The sequence below is a fragment of the Podarcis pityusensis genome (genome assembly GCF_964106645.2).
Source record: "Podarcis pityusensis genome assembly, chromosome: 4".
Taxonomy (NCBI): Eukaryota; Metazoa; Chordata; class Lepidosauria; order Squamata; family Lacertidae; genus Podarcis; species Podarcis pityusensis.
The window spans coordinates 8,583,837-8,602,560 of NC_138027.1; the positions used below are offsets into that span (position 1 = coordinate 8,583,837).

General features: G+C 44.0%; 1 protein-coding gene across 1 annotated transcript in view; it reads left to right on the plus strand.

Moving 5' to 3' along the window:
• The window catches only part of DGAT2 (diacylglycerol O-acyltransferase 2), a 62,344-nt gene extending 43,868 nt beyond the window's left edge, over positions 1–18,476 (plus strand). The window contains exons 4-8 of the mRNA XM_081002313.1: positions 911–981; positions 6,769–6,973; positions 9,515–9,689; positions 13,340–13,542; positions 13,854–18,476. Coding sequence (XP_080858439.1) covers positions 911–981; positions 6,769–6,973; positions 9,515–9,689; positions 13,340–13,542; positions 13,854–14,008 — 809 coding nt within the window. The 3' untranslated portion in view covers positions 14,009–18,476. The remainder of the gene's footprint in view (positions 1–910; positions 982–6,768; positions 6,974–9,514; positions 9,690–13,339; positions 13,543–13,853) is intronic.
• The last annotated feature ends 248 nt before the right edge of the window (positions 18,477–18,724 follow it).

Here is an 18,724-nt window from a genome sequence, read left to right on the forward strand (position 1 = left end):
AGGGGACGACAGAGGACGAGATGGCTGGACAGTGTTCTCGAAGCTACCAGCATGAGTTTGACCAAACTGCGGGAGGCAGTGGAAGACAGGAGAGCCTGGCATGCTCTGGTCCATGGGGTCATAAAGAGTCAGACACGACTAAATGACTAAACAAAGTTGAACCCATGTGGGTGAATTCACACCCATTTTCCAAGTAGGAGCACGGACCCATTTGAACCCCAGTTCACCCATTCCTTTGCTGTGTTGATGCTCTGTTGATACCAGCAAGAATCATTATTGTTAGTTACATATTCTGTTTATCACCCACCCTTCTCTAAAAGGAGGGAGGGTTACAACAAATCTTTAAACCAGGCATAGGCAAACTCGACCCTCCAAATGTTTTGGGACTACAACTCCCATCATCCCTAGCTAACGGGACCAGTGGTCAGGGATGATGGGAATTGTAGTCCCAAAACATCTGGAGGGCCGAGTTTGCCTATGCCTGCTTTAAACAGAGGTGATTCTAGGAGCCAACTCCTAGGTTCTGAGATCCCATAAAATATCTCAGGGATCTGGGTGCCCCCAGAGTTGATGGGCGATGCCATTCCAATGGTCTGTGTGTGCCGCATCTTGTGATTGATTTTGTGGGGTGGGTGTTACCTGCCCTCCAGTATTTTATTTAAGTTGGCACCCCTGGGGGTGATCCAGGGCCTTCCTTGGGTTTTTGTTTCTTTTTAAAAGAACCCATTTCCCAGGCTCTGCGTCTTCTTCCCATGGGGGGGGGGCGGCCCCAGTTGCTTCCCCTCCCCTTCCTTTTCATCCAGCCAGACCTTGACAACTGCACATGCCGTGCCTGATCTCTTTCATCAGTTCTTTCTGATCAACCACTGACAGCTGCTCCATTATTAATATTATTTTTTAATCCCAAAAGGTGGTAGAAGATCGCAGTGGGTCAGAAACTGGGCTGTCTGGAGGTATTTCCGGGACTACTTCCCCATCCGAGTAAGTACTGCTGCGACCTGTTTTTCTCTGGCTTCCTTTTTTTAAAAAATAAATTAATTGGGAGAAGCCTTCCTTGAAAAGGCCAGTCCGCGTTGCTTCTGTCTTATCGTTCTGGCCATGCTGGGCTTGCAGAAAAGCCTGTTTTATGGGTTCGTTAGTGGATGGGTGGTGGTTTTGCCATTGTTGGCCTTCATCTCTTAAGGCCGGGATAGAGAACTGGCGCCTTCTAGCTGTGGAGGTCTACAACCCCTCTCACCTGGGGCTAATAGGGGCTGGCGTTCCACAACATCTCAGGCCTCAGAGGTCCCCCGTCTCTGTGCTTAATAATAATAATAATAGTTTATACCTTGGGTTTCCTCAGCCACTCTGGAAGACTTATAGCACATATAAAGCCACAGAAAAACATCAACCTTTAAAAACTTCCCTGAACAGGGCTGCCTTCAGATGTCTTCTAAAAGTCAGATAGATGTTTATTTCCTTGACATCTGATGGGAGGGCGTTCCACAGGGCGGGCACCACCACCAAGAAGGCCCTCTGCCCTCACTTCTTAAATAAAATAATAATAATAACTTAATAACTTTAATAAAATAGTAAAATAAAAAAATAACTTAAATAAAATAAAATATAATGAGAATAAGAATAATAAGAATAATAAATTATTATTATTATTATTATTATTATTATTATTATTAATACCCCGCCCATCTGGCTGGGTTTCCCCAACCACTCTGGGCGGTTTCCAACTGAATATTAAAAACAATACAGAATCAGACATTAAAAACTTCCCTAAACAGGGCCGCCTTCAGTTGTCTTTTAAAAGTAGAATAGTTGTTTATTTCCTTGACATCTGCTGGGAGGGCGTTCCACAGGGCGGGCGCCACCACCAAGAAGGCCCTCCTGTCTGGTTCCCTGTAACCTCACTTCTCGCAGGGAGGGAACTGCCAGAAGGCCCTCAGAGCTGGACCTCAGGGTCTGGGCTGAATAATGCAGGGTGTTATAATCTTGTGAAATGCACCCAGGGTGACTTTGAGGAAAGTACAAGGTGTGGGTTCAGCAACTCCTTGTATCATAGTTGCAGCAAGAGCTGGATGGAAAGCCAAAAAATAACAACAACAACAACAACAACAACAATAATTTATTATTTGTACCCCGCCCACTCTGGGCGGCTTCCACAAAGACCAAAAATACACTAATATGTCATACATTAAAAACTTCCCTGAACAGGGCTGCCTTAAGATGTCTTCTGAATGTCAGGTAGTTGTTTATCTCTTTGACATCTGATGGGAGGGCGCCACCACCGAGAAGGCCCTCTGCCTGGTTCCCTGTAGCTTTGCTTCTCGCAATGAGGGGAAAAGTTGTGCAGATAAAATATCTCAAAAGAGGATGAGGCAATGAGCGAGTTAGGTTCCTCCTGGCTGCCAGCCTTTCATAGTTTGAGTTCTGTAGCTTTGACAAGGGCCACTGAGGAATAGCCAATGGTGGTGTTCTCGCACTGGACCATAGGAGGGGGAGAACAGGGGGGAATTTTTTTTTCTTGTTCTCCCCCTCTAAGTCAAGGTGCATTCTGTGCGTTCAAGGTGCGTTCACCCAAAGCCTCCGGAGCCCAGCGGGAGTTCCCGCTGGGCTCTGGAAGCTTTGGGTTCCTTTCGACCTGCTCTTTGGGGCTGGCGGGGGGGGAGCGCTGCTTTCCTCACCGCCAGCCTCCAAACCAGGTCGGGTATGGAGGCTGCTATCCGCAAGCCTTGGGAGCCCAGTGGGAACTCCTGCCGAGCTCCCAAGGATTGCGGATAGCTTCCTGAAGCCTGGCGACCCCTCTTGCTCTCCAGGCTTCAGCAAAAGCCTGCATTCGCTCCATAGGACGCACACACATTTCCCCTTCATTTTTGGAGGGGGAAAAGTGCGTCCTATAGAGCGAAAAATACGGTACTCTGGAGAGTGGAAATGAACAACAGAGAAGACAGACAGCTGCAAATGTTAACCTGAAACTTCACCCTAGAAATTGGGCTGTTTCTGGTGTCCGAAAAATGGGTCCATTTCCCATATTCTCGTAAACTTGGGTCAGCACCTTATATCTTGTTTGGAATTGTTTTACTTGTGTGATTATATACTGCCGTAACCTTCCCTCGCAGCTTAGGTGAAGGACAGGGCGAGATCTCTTATAAATGAGTAACTAACTACCAGGTGATGTAATATATTTCAAAATATTTTCGGTGCAAAGCATCCGAAAGAGCTTCCGATAAAGACAACTAAAAACCAGTTAAACATTGATGTTGCAAAAAGCAAGAAAGCAAGAAATAAAAATCTTATTAACAACAACAACATTTGTATAGCACCCTTCATCCGAGGATCACAAGGCAGGTTACAGTGTAAAAAACAACCCAACACATAGCATAGTAACAAATGAAAACATTATTCCCTCCTGGTTTAAAATGCCATAGATTGTGGAATACCTTAGTGGAATATATGAAAAAGGATATAACGCAAAGCTGTGCAACAAAACCATGATAATAGAAATAGTATAATGAGAAGGACTGCTGGAAGTTTTAAGCAGAAATTTTTAATTGATGGACATGATTTTGTATAAATTTTGGGGTTCTTTTTCCTTTTTCCTTTTTCTTTTCTTTCTTTTCTTTTCCGTCTTTTAAACTTTTTTCTTATTCTTATGTCATGATGTTTTTGCTTCTGTACTGAATTTTTCTATACTTACCTTCGTTGTAAATGATCATTTACGTCTATATTTTAAATCAATAAAGATTCACCACGAAAAAATAAAATAAAATAAAAGGCCATAGATGGTTTAATTAGTCAAAGGCCTAGGAGAAGAATTTTTGTCTGGCGCCTGAAGATATGAAACTAAGGTGCCTGGAGAGAGCATTCAAAAAATGAGGAGCCACTGCAGAGAAGGCCCTGTTCTCGTGTTGCCACCCTCCGGACCTCTTGCGGTGGAGGCACCAAGAAGGGCCTTAGATGACGATCTCAGGGTCCGGGTAGGTTCATATAGAGAGAGGTGATCCTTGAAGTATTGCGGTCCTGAGCCATTTTATAGGTCAGAACCAGCACATTGAATTGGACCCGGAAACTTTTTCTTTCTTTTTTTTTAAAAAAATAATTTTTATTGAATGATTTTATGTTACAAAAAACATTACAACCATACTACCACTAAATATAAGTGATAAATAAAAATTACATATATCAATATTTAGTTTGTTATTTGTTATTTACTGTCTTATTTCCTCCCAAACATTCCATACAAAAACACACATATGTACAGACACACACAATGATAATAATGAAAGTAAATATTTTTCCCCTTTTATCTTACAAAATATTTTCTTCAGCTTTGACTTCCTGTCAAGTCCCTTTGCGTATATTTTATCTTACAATCGAATGTACACAAAACAATAAACCTTTCTATATATATTTTCCAATACATTCTGAAAGCATAATAAATCCTTAATTGTTGTCCACCTCCTTTTAATTCCTTTATCACTAGAATGCTAGCACAGAGTCAAAACTATGATTGTATTTTTGAACATATCTTCTATAACTATCCCATTTTTCCTGCAAATTTTTGCTTTGAGTTTCCTCTGAGTTTGCTAGTCAATTGAGTCGTCTCCACAAATTCCTGTAATTTGATTTGGAATTGGACCCGGATACTAATTGGCAGCCAGTGCAATCGGGCCAGGATTGGTTATAATATGCTCAAACCTTCTTGCCCAGCTTGGCTTCAGAATTCTGCACCAGCTGAAGTTTCCAAACAGCCTTTAGAGGCAGCCCTAACGTGTTGCAATAATCTAACCTCGAGGTTACCAGAGCATCCGTCAAGTTATGTTGTGTTACGCTTAACTTGCCGATTTCGATAGAAAAGGCTGTTAAAAGGCCCAGAACAAGACAGGCTGGTTTTTTTGCTTTCTTCAGACACGGTAAAACCATCTGACCCATATTGTCTGCCTGTAAATGCACACTAAAAGGGGCTCTGATAACATTTCCTTGCCGCGGGATCACATTCATCCAGTGCTTTACCAACTGCACTGGCTCCCGGTGGAGTACAGGGTCAGGTTTAAGGTGCTGGTTTTGAGCTTTAAAGCCCTATTGTGACCTAGGACCCTTGTCCCTATGGGGCCGCCTCTCCTGGTATGCCCCGTGGAGGACCTTAAGGTCCACAAATGACAACATTTTGGAGGTCCCAAGTCGCAAGGTGTTCAGATTGGTCTCAACTAGGGCCAGGGCCTTTTCAGCACTGGCCCCGACTTGGTGGAACGCTCTGTCACAAGAGACCAGGGCCCTGCGGGACTTGACATCTTTTCGCAGGGCCTGCAAGACAGAGCTGTTCCGCCTGGCCTTTGGTCTGGACTCAGTCTGACCCTTATGTTTTCCTCCCCTTACGGTTTGATCTATGGGCTACTTTTAAAACAAGGCTGCATTTTAACCTGTATTTTAAATTGGGTCCCCCCCCCCAATTATGTTTTTATTGTAATTTTACTGGTGTTAGTCGCTCTGAGCCCAGCTCTGGCCGGGGAGGGCGGGGTATAAATAAAATTTACTATTATTTGCAATTATTTGTGCTCTTGATGGCTGTAGGGGATCCTGCTTTCAGTACTATTTATGCTTGCGGATTTCTGGGCAGGCACATTGCTTTGCTTCCAATTGGTGCGTGTCCTGTAGATTCCTGCTGTAAGCCTGTACCATTTGAGACCACAATTATTTTGGGGGGGGGGGTACCCTGGTTTTGCAGTGCTCTTGCCCTCTAGCCAGCTGCATAGCTAGCCGCTCGGGTGTCTGGTGCGGGGGCATGGCGATCCGCTCATGGGGCCGGGCAAGCCTCTCCGATGCTTGGAGCCTCTCTGCCACCCCTCCCAGCTGTAGGGCGGCTGAGGGAAAGGTGGTGGGCAGAGGCAAGTCCCATACTGCCGTTTCAGGCAGCGTGGAACCTGCAGGTGCCTAAGCCACCACGTCACTCCTAAAAAGTTTCGTGAGCCCATTATTATTATTTTTTAAAAAACCTCCTTTTGTCACAAACACACACCCCCAGTGATGACCCCCGGGGTGGGCCGCACCCCTCGCACTCCCTGAAATTCATTCTGATTATACAGATAAAATATAACAGAATTCTGCAGGATGTGTTGCTCGTGTGCGAAAACAGTCCAGATCCAAGGATCCCCAGGCATGTACCTCCAGATGGTAGAGACATCAGGCACCATCCTAGCGCCCGGGCATCTTCACTTGGTCGCAAGTGGCCAATAGCCAGGTGCAAAATGCGCCTGGCATCTGGCAAATTTTGAATGCCGGCTCTCCGTATCTTACATTACATGAATCTGCTGCCGGGTTTTCGCTTGTCGGGGAACTACAGCTGACCCTAACTCTGCCCAAGTGTGCCTGGTTTCAAACTGCTACACCTTTTAAGAAACAGTCTTGAGTGTGTCTCTGAGCCTGTAATGTGAGAGAAGACCTTTATTGTGTTTTTCTTATGCAACAGCAAAGGAGAGAAAGCTGTTCAACCAGACGGTTTTTTTCTCTTTTTGTTCTTGACGGCTCACCTAGCTTTCTGGGGATGGAACAGCAACGTGGGGCTTATGAATTCTTAGGGCACATAAACTGAGCTGCTGTGGGCAAGATCAAGTTGCCATTCCTGAGCTAGACAAACTGCTAAGACCTCTTTCTCTCTCTCCTCCATCTCAAGGGGGCAACTTTTCTCCCCATTTCAGCGGAAGTAGCTTGCATTTCTTCTGTTCCGGTGAAGTATCTTACATTCATTTTATCTCTCTGTCTCTCCACCTCCCTCCTCAGCTCGTAAAAACCCACAACTTGGCGACGCACAGGAATTACATCTTCGGTTACCATCCGCACGGCATCATGGGGCTTGGCGCCTTTTGCAACTTTAGTACAGAAGCCACGGGCGTGAGCCAGAAGTTTCCTGGGATTCGGCCGTACCTCGCGACGTTAGCCGGGAATTTCAGGATGCCCATTTTGAGGGACTACTTGATGTCTGGGGGTAAGGATTCGAAAACCTGCTGACACGGTGCTTTCTCAACACCGCAGTAAGTCACAGGTGGCACTGTGGTCTAAACCACTGAGCCTCTTGGGCTTGCTGATCGGAAGGTCGGCGGTTCAAATCTGTGTGACGGGGTGAGCTCTCGTCGCTCTGTCCCAGCTCTTGCCAACCTAGCAGTTCGAAAGCACACCAGGGCAAGTAGATAAATAGGTCCCACTGTGGCGAGAAGGCAAACAGCGCTTCCGTGCGCTCTGGTTTCCGTCACTGCATCCCGTTGCACCAGAAGCGGTTTAGTCATGCTGGTCACATGACCCGGAAAGCTGTCTGCGGACAAATGCCGGCTCCCTTGGCCTGAAAGCGAGATGAGCGCTTCAACCCCATTGTCACCTTTGACTGGACTTAACCGTCCAGTGGTCCTTTACCTTTACCTTACACTTCTATATACAGTGGTACCTCTGGTTACGTACTTAATTCGTTCCGGAGGTCTGTTCTTAATCTGAAACTGCTCTTAACCTGAAACACCACTTTAGCTAATGGGGCCTCCTGCTGCCGCCGCACCGCCGGAGCACGATTTCTGTTCTCATCCTGACGCAAAGTTCTTAACCCGAGGTACTATTTCTGGGTTAGCGGAGTCTGTAACCTGAAGCGTCTGTAACCCGAGGTACCACTGTACCTTAACACTCCTCCTTCCACAAGGTTTATTTAACTTTTAACGTTTTAATTGCCCCAAATGGTTCAGACCTACTCAAATAATTCAATATCTTCTCAAACCAATCCTCCTCTCTCTCGCTGACCAGACGGAGAAGCTTCTAAGCAGGGCTGTTGGCCGCTTGCTTAGGCCCTCAGCCTCTTCGGAAGCCACCAGATGGGGACCTTGGAGGACCCCTGGCCAGGATTAAGGAGCCTCTCGCCCGCCCCCCCCCATTGCATGATTCTTGCTACCTCTCCCTCACCTTCGCTGCGGAGGCCAGTGGTGTGGAAAGATCTGGAGGATTGCCCAGTCTGTTTGCCCTTGGCTATTTGTATTAGCCAGGAAGGAAACTGACATTTTTTGGGGGGTGTTAGCATTAGAAAGCATAGCAGCCTGCAGGACCTTTTGCATTTAAGATTCTGAAAGCAGAAACAGCCTCAATATGCTGTCCAGATTAGCCATCCCCTCATAAAATCTGCTTTCTGTTCCCCCAAACAGATGAACTGGCTTGGCTCGGTGAAAACCATTATTTAATGTTTTTTAATTTACCTGCTGCTTTTCTTTGGTTGTTTTCTATGGCGTTTTTGAGCTGTTTTTATTGCATGTTGCATACAGTGGTACCTCGGGTTACATACGCTTCAGGTTACAGACTCCACTAACCCAGAAATAGTACCTCGGGTTAAGAACTTTGCTTCAGGATAAAAACAGAAATTGCGCGGCGGCAGCAGAAGGCCCCAATAGCTAAAGTGGTGCTTCAGGTTAAGAACAGTTTCAGGTTAAGAACGGACCTCCGGAACAAATTAAGTACGTAACCAGAGGTACCACTGTATCTCCTTTGAACGTACGTGTGTGTGTGTGTGTGTGTGTGTAAGACAGTGGATAAATAGCGACAACGACCAACAATCTTGTTGCTGTTTCCTGCAACATCTGGATAGCTCAGTTGTTTAAAGCGTGGTGCAGATCAGTGCTGGATTTACGTAGAAGCTAAACAAGCTATAGCTTAGGGTCCCACTCTCTGTGGGGCCCCCCAAAAAATTAAAGGGGGAAAAAACTGGATGTACATTTCCAAAATATAAGATAAAAAACAAATAGAATCAAACCTACATGCAGCAACAGTGTTTTGTATTGTGTAGGCTCCTATAATGTAAATCATGGGCCCCACCTGCTAGCCTGCTCCCTCAAATATCACTGGTTTGCTTCTTTCTATATACAGGGTGCCTACATTGTGCATGGAATGGTTGCATGACAACATGTGCAAATGGCTTTAGATACCTATTAGGTCCATAAATGACCATATAGCATATATCCAACACAAAAAACAGCGACCATTTGTTGTTGACAAAGGACAGCTGGACATATAAAGGGCTCCATTACCTTCAGTAGCTTACAAAGGTAAAAGGAACCCTACCATTAGGTCCTGTCACGGTCGACTCTGGGGTTGCGGCGCTCATCTCGCTTTATTGGCCGAGGGAGCCAGCGTACAGCTTCCAGGTCATGTGGCCAGCATGACTAAGCCGCTTCTGGCGAACCAGAGCAGCGCACGGAAACGCCATTTACCTTCCTGCCGGAGCGATCCCTATTTATCTACTTGCACTTTGACATGCTTTCGAACTGCTAGGTTGGCAGGAGCCGGGACCGAGCAACGGGAGCTCACCCCGTCGTGGGGATTCAAACCGCCAACCTTCTGATCGCCTTCATCAAAACTAAATTCTGCCCTGGTTTCCCAGGTATGGGAATGTTGCATATTCCTGCATTGCAAGGGGTTGGGATAGTAGATTACGCTTAAGGTCCCTTCTGCAATTATGATTCTTCCCTTAGTCTGAAAGTTCTTTCTCTCTCCGAACGTTCAGGTATTTGCCCTGTGAACCGGGACACCATAGACTACATCCTTTCTAAGAACGGGAGCGGCAACGCCATTGTGATTGTGGTGGGGGGCGCTGCCGAGTCCCTGAACTGCGCCCCCGGCAAAAACTCAGTGACCCTGAGGCACCGGAAGGGCTTTGTGAAGCTGGCGTTGCGCCACGGGTAAGCAGAGAACGACCTTAATCTTTCATATATATATAAATTCATATATATATAAATTTTTATTAGATTTTTTTTTAACATATCATTTACAACAGTAATTAAACATACTTTTACATAGTTCCAGTTACAGATGGGTAGCCGTGTTGGTCTGCCATAGTCGAAATAAAAAAATTCCTTCCTGTAGCACCTTAAAGACCAACTAAGTTAGTTCTTGGTATAAGCTTTCGTGTGCATGCACACTTCTTCAGATACACTGAAACAGAAGTTACCAGATCCTTCTATATATTGAGAAGGTGGGGAGGGGTATTACTTAGAAGGGTGGTGGGAATCGGAGATTGGCAGATAGCTGAGATGAGCCTGTTGACGACTCTTAACGACTGTAATAGGTCTTACAGGAAAAGGCAAGGGGTGAGAAGGTGAGAAATGGCTTAGTCATGTATAATGAGATAAGAATCCGATGTCTCTGTTCAGACCAGGTTTCTCCATTGTTTTAAGTTTGGTAATGAGTTGTAATTCAGCAGCTTCTCTTTCCAGTCTATTTCTGAAATTCCTTTGTAGTAAAACAGCTACTTTGAGATCTTGTATAGAATGTCCTGGGAGATTGAAGTGTTCTCCTACTGGTTTCTCTGTTTTGTGATTCTTGATGTCAGATTTATGTCCGTTTATTCTTTGGCGTAAGGTTTGGCCTGTTTGTCCAATATAGAGAGCTGAAGGACACTGTTGAAGGACACCATCAAATGCCAACAGTGTCCTTCAGCTCTCTATATTGGACAAACAGGCCAAACCTTACGCCAAAGAATAAACGGACATAAATCTGACATCAAGAATCACAAAACAGAGAAACCAGTAGGAGAACACTTCAATCTCCCAGGACATTCTATACAAGATCTCAAAGTAGCTGTTTTACTACAAAGGAATTTCAGAAATAGACTGGAAAGAGAAGCTGCTGAATTACAACTCATTACCAAACTTAAAACAATGGAGAAACCTGGTCTGAACAGAGACATCGGATTCTTATCTCATTATACATGACTAAGCCATTTCTCACCTTCTCACCCCTTGCCTTTTCCTGTAAGACCTATTACAGTCGTTAAGAGTCGTCAACAGGCTCATCTCAGCTATCTGCCAATCTCCGATTCCCACCACCCTTCTAAGTAATACCCCTCCCCACCTTCTCAATATATAGAAGGATCTGGTAACTTCTGTTTCAGTGTATCTGAAGAAGTGTGCATGCACACGAAAGCTTATACCAAGAACTAACTTAGTTGGTCTTTAAGGTGCTACAGGAAGGAATTTTTTTATTTATACTTTTACATACTTATTCAAATTTTTGACTTCCATCAATCCTGTCTGAAAATTTTCCCATCTAATCTCTCAGTATGCGTTTATCTTCCCTTTTACATTTCAAACTCATAACCAATCTCTCTCTCTTTTTCTACTTTGTAACACTTAGTATATTCCTCCTTACAAACCTTCTTGTAGTCCTGCTAGCGTAATTTGTTGATTACAGTTGCTCTTCAAATAATTCATATACTTCTTCCAATCTTCTGTAAATCTCTGGTCCCGCAGGTTTCAAATCCTTCCTGTCATTTTGTCCAATTCTGCATAGTCCATTAATTTCGTCTGCCATTCTTCTTTTGTCGGAATTTCTTCTTGCTTCCATTCTGGGCCGCGTATAAAAACAATTTAACATCTTGCCTATTAATGTCCTGACCTATAATACCAAGTAAAAACGCTTCTGGTTTTTTTAAGAACGTATATTTCAACATCTTTTTCATCTCATTATATATCATTTCCCAGAAGTTCTTTACTTTTTTACATTCCCACCACATATGATAAAATGTTCCTTCTTTTTCTTTACATTTCCAACATTTATTATTTGTCTTCTACATTTTAGCTAATTTCACTGGTGTAATATATATATATAATATTAATTAAATATATAATAATTAAAGGTAATTACCTTTAATATATCATCTATACATCATTTTCATCATATTCTGTTTCAAAGCATTACAGGCTGTAAAATTTATCCTTTCTTTCCACAGCCTTTCCCATTCTTCAAGCTGTATATTATATCCAAAATCTTTTGCCCAATGTATCATTACCGATTTCACTTCCTCATCTTTTACTGTGATCAGTAGATACACAATTGCTTCTCGATTCGTATTGTGTTATTGAATGGCCTGTTATTTTTATTGATTGTAGTTTAGAAATCATTTCCTGTAATTGTTAGAAGAGTGGATTTAATTATTATTTGCCGATATTTAATTTGATTGCGTGCTCTTATAGATAGAGATATTTATTACAGTCGGAGACCAGCTTATAAAACACGCTTGGGGGTACAATCCCAGAAGGAAAACAAACATTTAAAACAATGTACAACAATAAATTTAAAATTTATAAATGTGATAAGCGTATAGACACTTAAAACTTTAAGCGTACTATTATATCCGAATGGATCATTGAATTTTATTTTATTTTTATTTATTTTTTAATTGTTTTTGTTTGATTTTACCAATACAAAGTTATAAAAATCCAAATATATATCCATATACGTACAGAGATTTCTCCAAATCTCAGGACTTTCCCTCCCCCCTCCATGGGGTCCCATTTTAAGCATTTAAAACTGCATCTTCTTCCAAACTCTAACTTTTATATCAGTCCATATTATCCATGGTAATTGTGACACTACAAGTGAAATCAAAATCTTGCCAGTGTTTTTCCATCTGCTTACAGTGGTCTCTTAGATAACTTATTACAGTACTTTGTTTTAAAGTTATGTTCCTATTATGGCATTTCTGTATTGGATCAGATTGTTAAAAAGGTGTGCGATCTCTGCTGTTTCTTCAGCCTGCCTTGCGTATAGCAATATAAAGAGGAGGTATACACAAACTAAAAGTAAAGTGAAATGACGTGAAATGCTTATTCCGCTGATAGAGCATGCAAAAAGAAAACAAAAAAGGGATACCATTTTCACTGGGGTGGATAAAAATCAATGGTTTTTTAAAAAAATAAATCAGATTTTTAAAAATTTAAATCAGATTTTTAAAAATTTAAATTGGATTTTTAAAATAAAATGCTTTTGGAGGGAAAATCTTTCTAAAGAGAGTTTTCTATTTAAGTTACATTATAGTCCAAAGGCTATTCATCAGGAAATAAGGATTTGTTTTAAGTTTTTCATGTGTGCTGAAACGCAGTCTAAGTTTTTTTTTAATCGTTTAACCACATCAGTTAACAAACATGGATACATATGCTATAATGTTATTGTTTTAGTTAAGTAAATTGTTTAAATTGTTACTGAGGAAATGATTATATTTCTCCTTCCAATAGAGAACAGCAGAAAAGTTGTCCAAATATAAACAGTTAACTTACTAAACCTCACCATAATTCCATAACTGTCTGTCTGTATATATTTCTAATAGCGTAACCAAATCAGTAATTTTCGATATAACTGTGAAAACTGCTCTGAAAATTTGTTATTCCAAAAACGAAACCTTCATCTGGTTTGTAAATATTAAGGTTATACCAGCGAGGAATGAGTCTTTCTGTAAAAAATTAAATTAAATTAAATCAAGTCTTACCGACTAGTGATTTAAATCGGTTTGATTTAAATCAAGTCCACCCTGATTTTCACACCTCTCTTCCAGAGCGGATTTGGTTCCCGTGTATTCCTTTGGCGAGAACGAAGTCTACAAGCAGGTCATCTTTGAGGAGGGGTCGTGGGGGCGCTGGGTTCAGAAGAAGTTCCAGAAGTACATTGGTGTGGCCCCTTGCGTTTTCCACGGACAAGGACTTTTCTCCCCCAACAGCTGGGGGCTGCTGCCATATCCCAAGCCCATCACCACTGTCGGTAAGGATCGCACTCGACGGAAGGAAACGTACACAACGCAATTTTTATTTATACCCCGCCCTTCCTGGTTCAGAAAACCGGACTCAGGGTGACTAACAACAAATTTAAAACTCTTAACTGATGCAACAAAAAACAGCATAAAATACAGTATAATAACAATAAATTCAGAATTCAAAAATCAATTTAGGGGGGAAATCCATCCAGTAAACATTAGATGATCACCAGGGCTAGCTGGCTAAATTAGTCTAATCCAGTCCAACCCCTTGCAATGCTCCTTAATGTTTATCTTGTTTCCCCTTTTTCCATTTCAGTCGGGGAGCCCATTACCGTCCCCAAAGTCGATAACCCGAGCCAGAAGGAAGTAGACTTTTATCACAGCCTCTACGTCAGCTCTCTGATCAGACTCTTTGACAAGTACAAGACGAAATTCGGCCTGCCGGAGACAGAGATCTTGGAAGTCAACTGACCGCCACGGGGAGGGAACTAGGTGCTTTCGCTCCTGCGCGCTTTTTCTGGCAGCGAGTCGCTTGGCAAACGCGGCCTCAAAAGACAATTCTCTGCCGGAGCCCAAGTTGTTTTCTGTGTGTGTTCTGGTCTGCGAATCGGGGAGGCGAGCGCGGGTGCACGCGTGAGCTTTAAAAAGGATAAAAGGAAAAAAAAAGTTGTCTAACTATCGAAGCTTTGGACCTCGCTAGAAACCATTGTATTTTCTCTTTGGGACAGATCCGCCCAGCTCCAGCAGTGGCATTCGGTTTTTAAGTTCACCCCGAGGGAAGACACTTGTTTTGCCTTTTATTAGACTTGGACATTGGAAGCTGCCCCAAGTCGACTCAAACTATGGGCCCATGTAGCTTAGCACCGATTGCTCTTTGCTGACATGTCTCTGAAGGCAGAGAATCCCTTTTTAATTGGAGATCACCAGAGATTTAAGTTAGGAGTTAGCAAGGCGTGTGTGCTCTGCTGCAGAGCCTAGCTGCCTCCAAAGTTTTGCTGCTTGCCAAAACCAAAAGACAGGGTGGGTGCAAGGCACTTATTTTTGGGCGGATGTTTTCCCTGGCCCTGAATGCTACGCTGCCTCCTCCTGGTGGCACCGCACAATGCATGGAAAGCGTCCCAGGGGATTAGAAGAATCAGAGAACTGTAGAGCTGGGATCACGAGAGTCAGGAATCGTTTGCCCAATGGGGGTTTCAAACCCGTGACCTTGAGGTTAAGAGACTCATGCGCTGCCAGCGGAGCTACGCATCTAATGTAGCAAGTGTGACCTGACCGCTGCCTCGTTGGCACGCTGAAACAATATTGCTGCCTTCGGCGGCCACGTGGGTTGTCTGTGGAGCTAGAGCGGCCCTCTAGGCTGAGGACTCTGTGCCCCTGTTTAGCCCCCACCTTGTGTGTGATTTTCTGCAAGCCGATGATGAGTTTGTCCACACTGCTGCGTGTCCCAAGCCTTGAAAGCAAGTGGGCCCAAGTCGTTTTCCATTCGCCCCAGGGCTTTCCCCGGGAAAAGACTTCTTTGCCTCTGAATCAGAACCAACGGCAATCTGTAGAAATTGTTGACATTGGCTCTGATTCAGTGGTAAATGGAGGGTTTCTCCTGGGAGAAAGCAGGAGCGCGAACGAGCTCTGTGCATTGCACGATCTTTTCCTTCGTGGTGATTTTTAACAGCAGAAGGGAAGATGGACCAAAGTGGGTAGGAAGAAAGGGAGTTGGAAGCAAGAGTGTTTTGGGAAGCACGGGCTGTTTCTGGATTCTGGATCGCCCATTGCAAGGTTTGCTATTTCAGCTGGAGAAAGCAGGTTCCTAGTCCTCATTATTCCATAGAAAAGACGGACATTGCACGAGCAGCTCCTTCTGATTCCTGGTTTTGCAAACCCCAGAGCCCCCATTTGTTTGTTCTGCAATCCACACTCATTTCTGTGCCCACCCTGGGTTTTTCTACCCTTTGCCACTGGTGCTGTAGCAACTCCTATTGCTACATTACTGCTTTTTTTCCAACATATGTTTTGTAGCACAAGGGGGTATCTGGTTGAGAAAGGCCCTCCCTGAAAGCAAAAGCAATGCAAATTCTGAGTCTTTCGTCCCATTTCACCTCCATTTATACCTTGTTGTGTAAATGAGGCTGGGAATCAACGACCTTCTCTGAAAAAGGACCTTGCTGGTCCCCACAAATCTCCTCTCTTTGGCTCTTCTCGTGTTGACTTTCCTGGTGTCTTTCTGTGGAGATCTGGCCCTTTTTAAAGATGTCACACTCCTTTGTGTGCCTCCCAAAGAAATGCTGGAAAAGCCAGCGATATTTTCAAGCAAAACCAAGAACCGGCAATTGGCAGGCGCAACTTTTGTGCTTGTAAAGAAGGTAAGAGACCCCCTGACAGCTAAATCCAGTTGCAAACGACTCTGGGGTTGCGGCACTCATCTCTCTTTACTGGCCGAGGGAGCTGACGTTTGTCCACAAACAGTTTTTCCGGGTCATGTGGCCAGCAGGACTAAGCCGCTTCTGGCGAAACCAGAGCAGCGCACGGAAACACCGTTTACCTTCCCACCGGAGCAGTACCTATTTATCTACTTGCACTTTTTGACGTGCTTTCGAACTGCTAGGTTGTCAGGAGCAGGGACCGAGCAACAGGAGCTTACCCCGTCGTGGGGATTCGAACCACCAACCTTCTGATTGAGTCTGCAGTTGCCTCTGGCCCCGGCCACCACTGGCATAATAGGGGAGCAGCTCCCTCCAGTTCCACAGGCTGTGAAACAGGTTCCAGTCCCTGATTTCAAGCTCGCCCTGCCTTTTCCACCCTTATTTCATCACCTGCAGGCTTTCCTTCCCCTCCAAGGTCTCAGCTCCCCGAAGGTTTTCTGCTCTCTTAAATTATTCCACCCTTCCTCTCCGGCTACCCCATTCAAAATCCCTCTTAAGAACACACCTATTCTGTGAAGCCTTTAGACCAGGGATGGGGGACCTGAATGCTCTACTCCATCTCTCAGCCAGTATTGTCAAAAATCGGGGGGGGGGGGAGGACTGGAGTCTACCAGCATTTGGAGCAGGGGTCAACAAGCCTTTTCAGCAGGGGGCCGGTCCACTGTCCACTGAGCAACGGGAGCTCACCCTGTCGCAGGACTTTGAACCGCCAGCCTTCTGATCGGCAAGTCCTAGGCTATGTGGTTTAACCCACAGCGCCACCTGCGTCCCTCTGTTGCCTTTGTACTGTAGCCCAATTTCTACACGCACGCACACACACACACTTCTTTCCATCGAGGTCAGGGGTCAGCAAAGTTTTTCAGCAGGGGGCTGGTCCACTGTCCCTCAGACCTTGTGGGGGGCTGGACTATATTTTTTTTGCGGGTGGGGGGGGAATGAATGAATTCCTATGCCCCACAAATAACCCAGAGATGCATTTTAAATAAAAGCACACGTTCTACTCATGTAAAAACATGCTGATTCCCGGAACGTTCGTGGCCAGATTTTGAAGGCGATCATAGGCGAGTCAGCAACCTTTTTCAGTTGTGGTCCGGTCCACCGTCCCTCAGACCTTGTGGGGGGCCGGACTATATTTTGAAAAAAATGTATGAAGGAATTCCTATGCCCCACAAATATTGGGATGCATTTTAAATAAAAGGACACATTCTACTCATGTAAAAACACCAGGCAGGCCCCACAAATAACCCAGAGATGCATTTTAAATAAAAGCACACATTCTGCTCATGTAAAAACACGCTGATTCCTGGACCGTCCATGGGCAAGATTTAGAAGGCGATTGGGCCAGATCCGGCCCCCGGTCCTTAGTTTGCCTACCTATGATTTCGAGAGTCGTCCGCAGCTGAAACGAAAATATATATTTGCTCAACCCACCTTGATTCCCGCCCTCTCTCTCCTCCCTCTTTTCCTAGAGTCTCCTCCACTGCCCCAAGGTCCACTGCCCCAAGATAGAAAAGTGCTTTTTCAGAGAGATAAATGCATATTTACAAAAGATGATTTCCAATGTTGGGCCAATCATCAAACGGGTAAGATTCAAAAACTAGGTATACAGCAGAAAGTTCTCAAACCCCCAAATTAACTACCGTACTTGTTTTGGTTGGGTTTTTTTTTTACCTTCTTCCAGATATCAATTTAAAGCACATTTATGCCACTTTTAACAGTTATGGCTCTACACCCCCCCCCCCAAGGAATCTTGGGAACAGTAGCAGACCCGACAGCGTCCTCAATTTCCAGCACGCTGAGCAAACTCTAGTTTCCAGGTTTCTTTGAGGGTGGCCAAGTGCGGACTTGGAAAATTCTCTGGGACAGAAAACATATTCCTTTGGCTCGTGTTCCTTTGCAAAGGTCCTTTTCACATTGTTGGGCCTGCGTGTATATAACTTCCTAGCCGCACACCCATTGAAAGCATAGTTGTTCTGTTGGTGACCCACAAACGGAAAAGAGAAGAGTTTAAATCCAGGAACCCTCGAAGATGAAACACTTTTTGGCAAAACGTCGCACCTGTAAACTGAGGATTTCTCTGGCTTTTGAAGAACGTGATGATTATTATTCAATTCAGTGATGAATGTATATAAAGTAGCTCTTATGCACAAAGTATTGACTTTTTAAATGTTTACATGGATGTTGACTGATGCTTCGTAGAGAAATATATTCAGAGCCCAATGTCTGCATACATATATATTAAATATATATATATTTAAGCGTATTGCACTATTGCATGTGTAACCTGCCGCCTTCACTTGTTTTAATCATTGAGAACAACCGAAGCTCTTAAAATGTGCCTTTGGGTAACGTGGAAAACGGGGGCTTCGGTTCCTGAGTTCTTGTTCCCCTGTGATCCTGAACATGTATAGAGGACAAATATGCTCAATTCTTTGGGCATTTTGTGGAAATACTGTACATTATTAAAAAACAAAAGATTTTTGTACAAATTTATAGAAATAAATGTAACCAAGGAAAAAAAATTGACTTTTTGCTTGTTCACTGTGCCTTGTTCCAGATGTGTTTGGTGCTACATGTAAAAATTGTGCCATTACACTGGTACCTCGGGTTACATACGCTTCAGGTTACAGACTCTGCTAACCCAGAAATAGTGCTTCAGGTTAAGAACTTTGCTTCAGGATGAGAATCGTGCTCCGGCGGCACGGCAGCAGCGTGAGGCCCCATTAGCTAAAGTGGTGCTTCAGGTTAAGAACAGTTTCAGGTTAAGTAC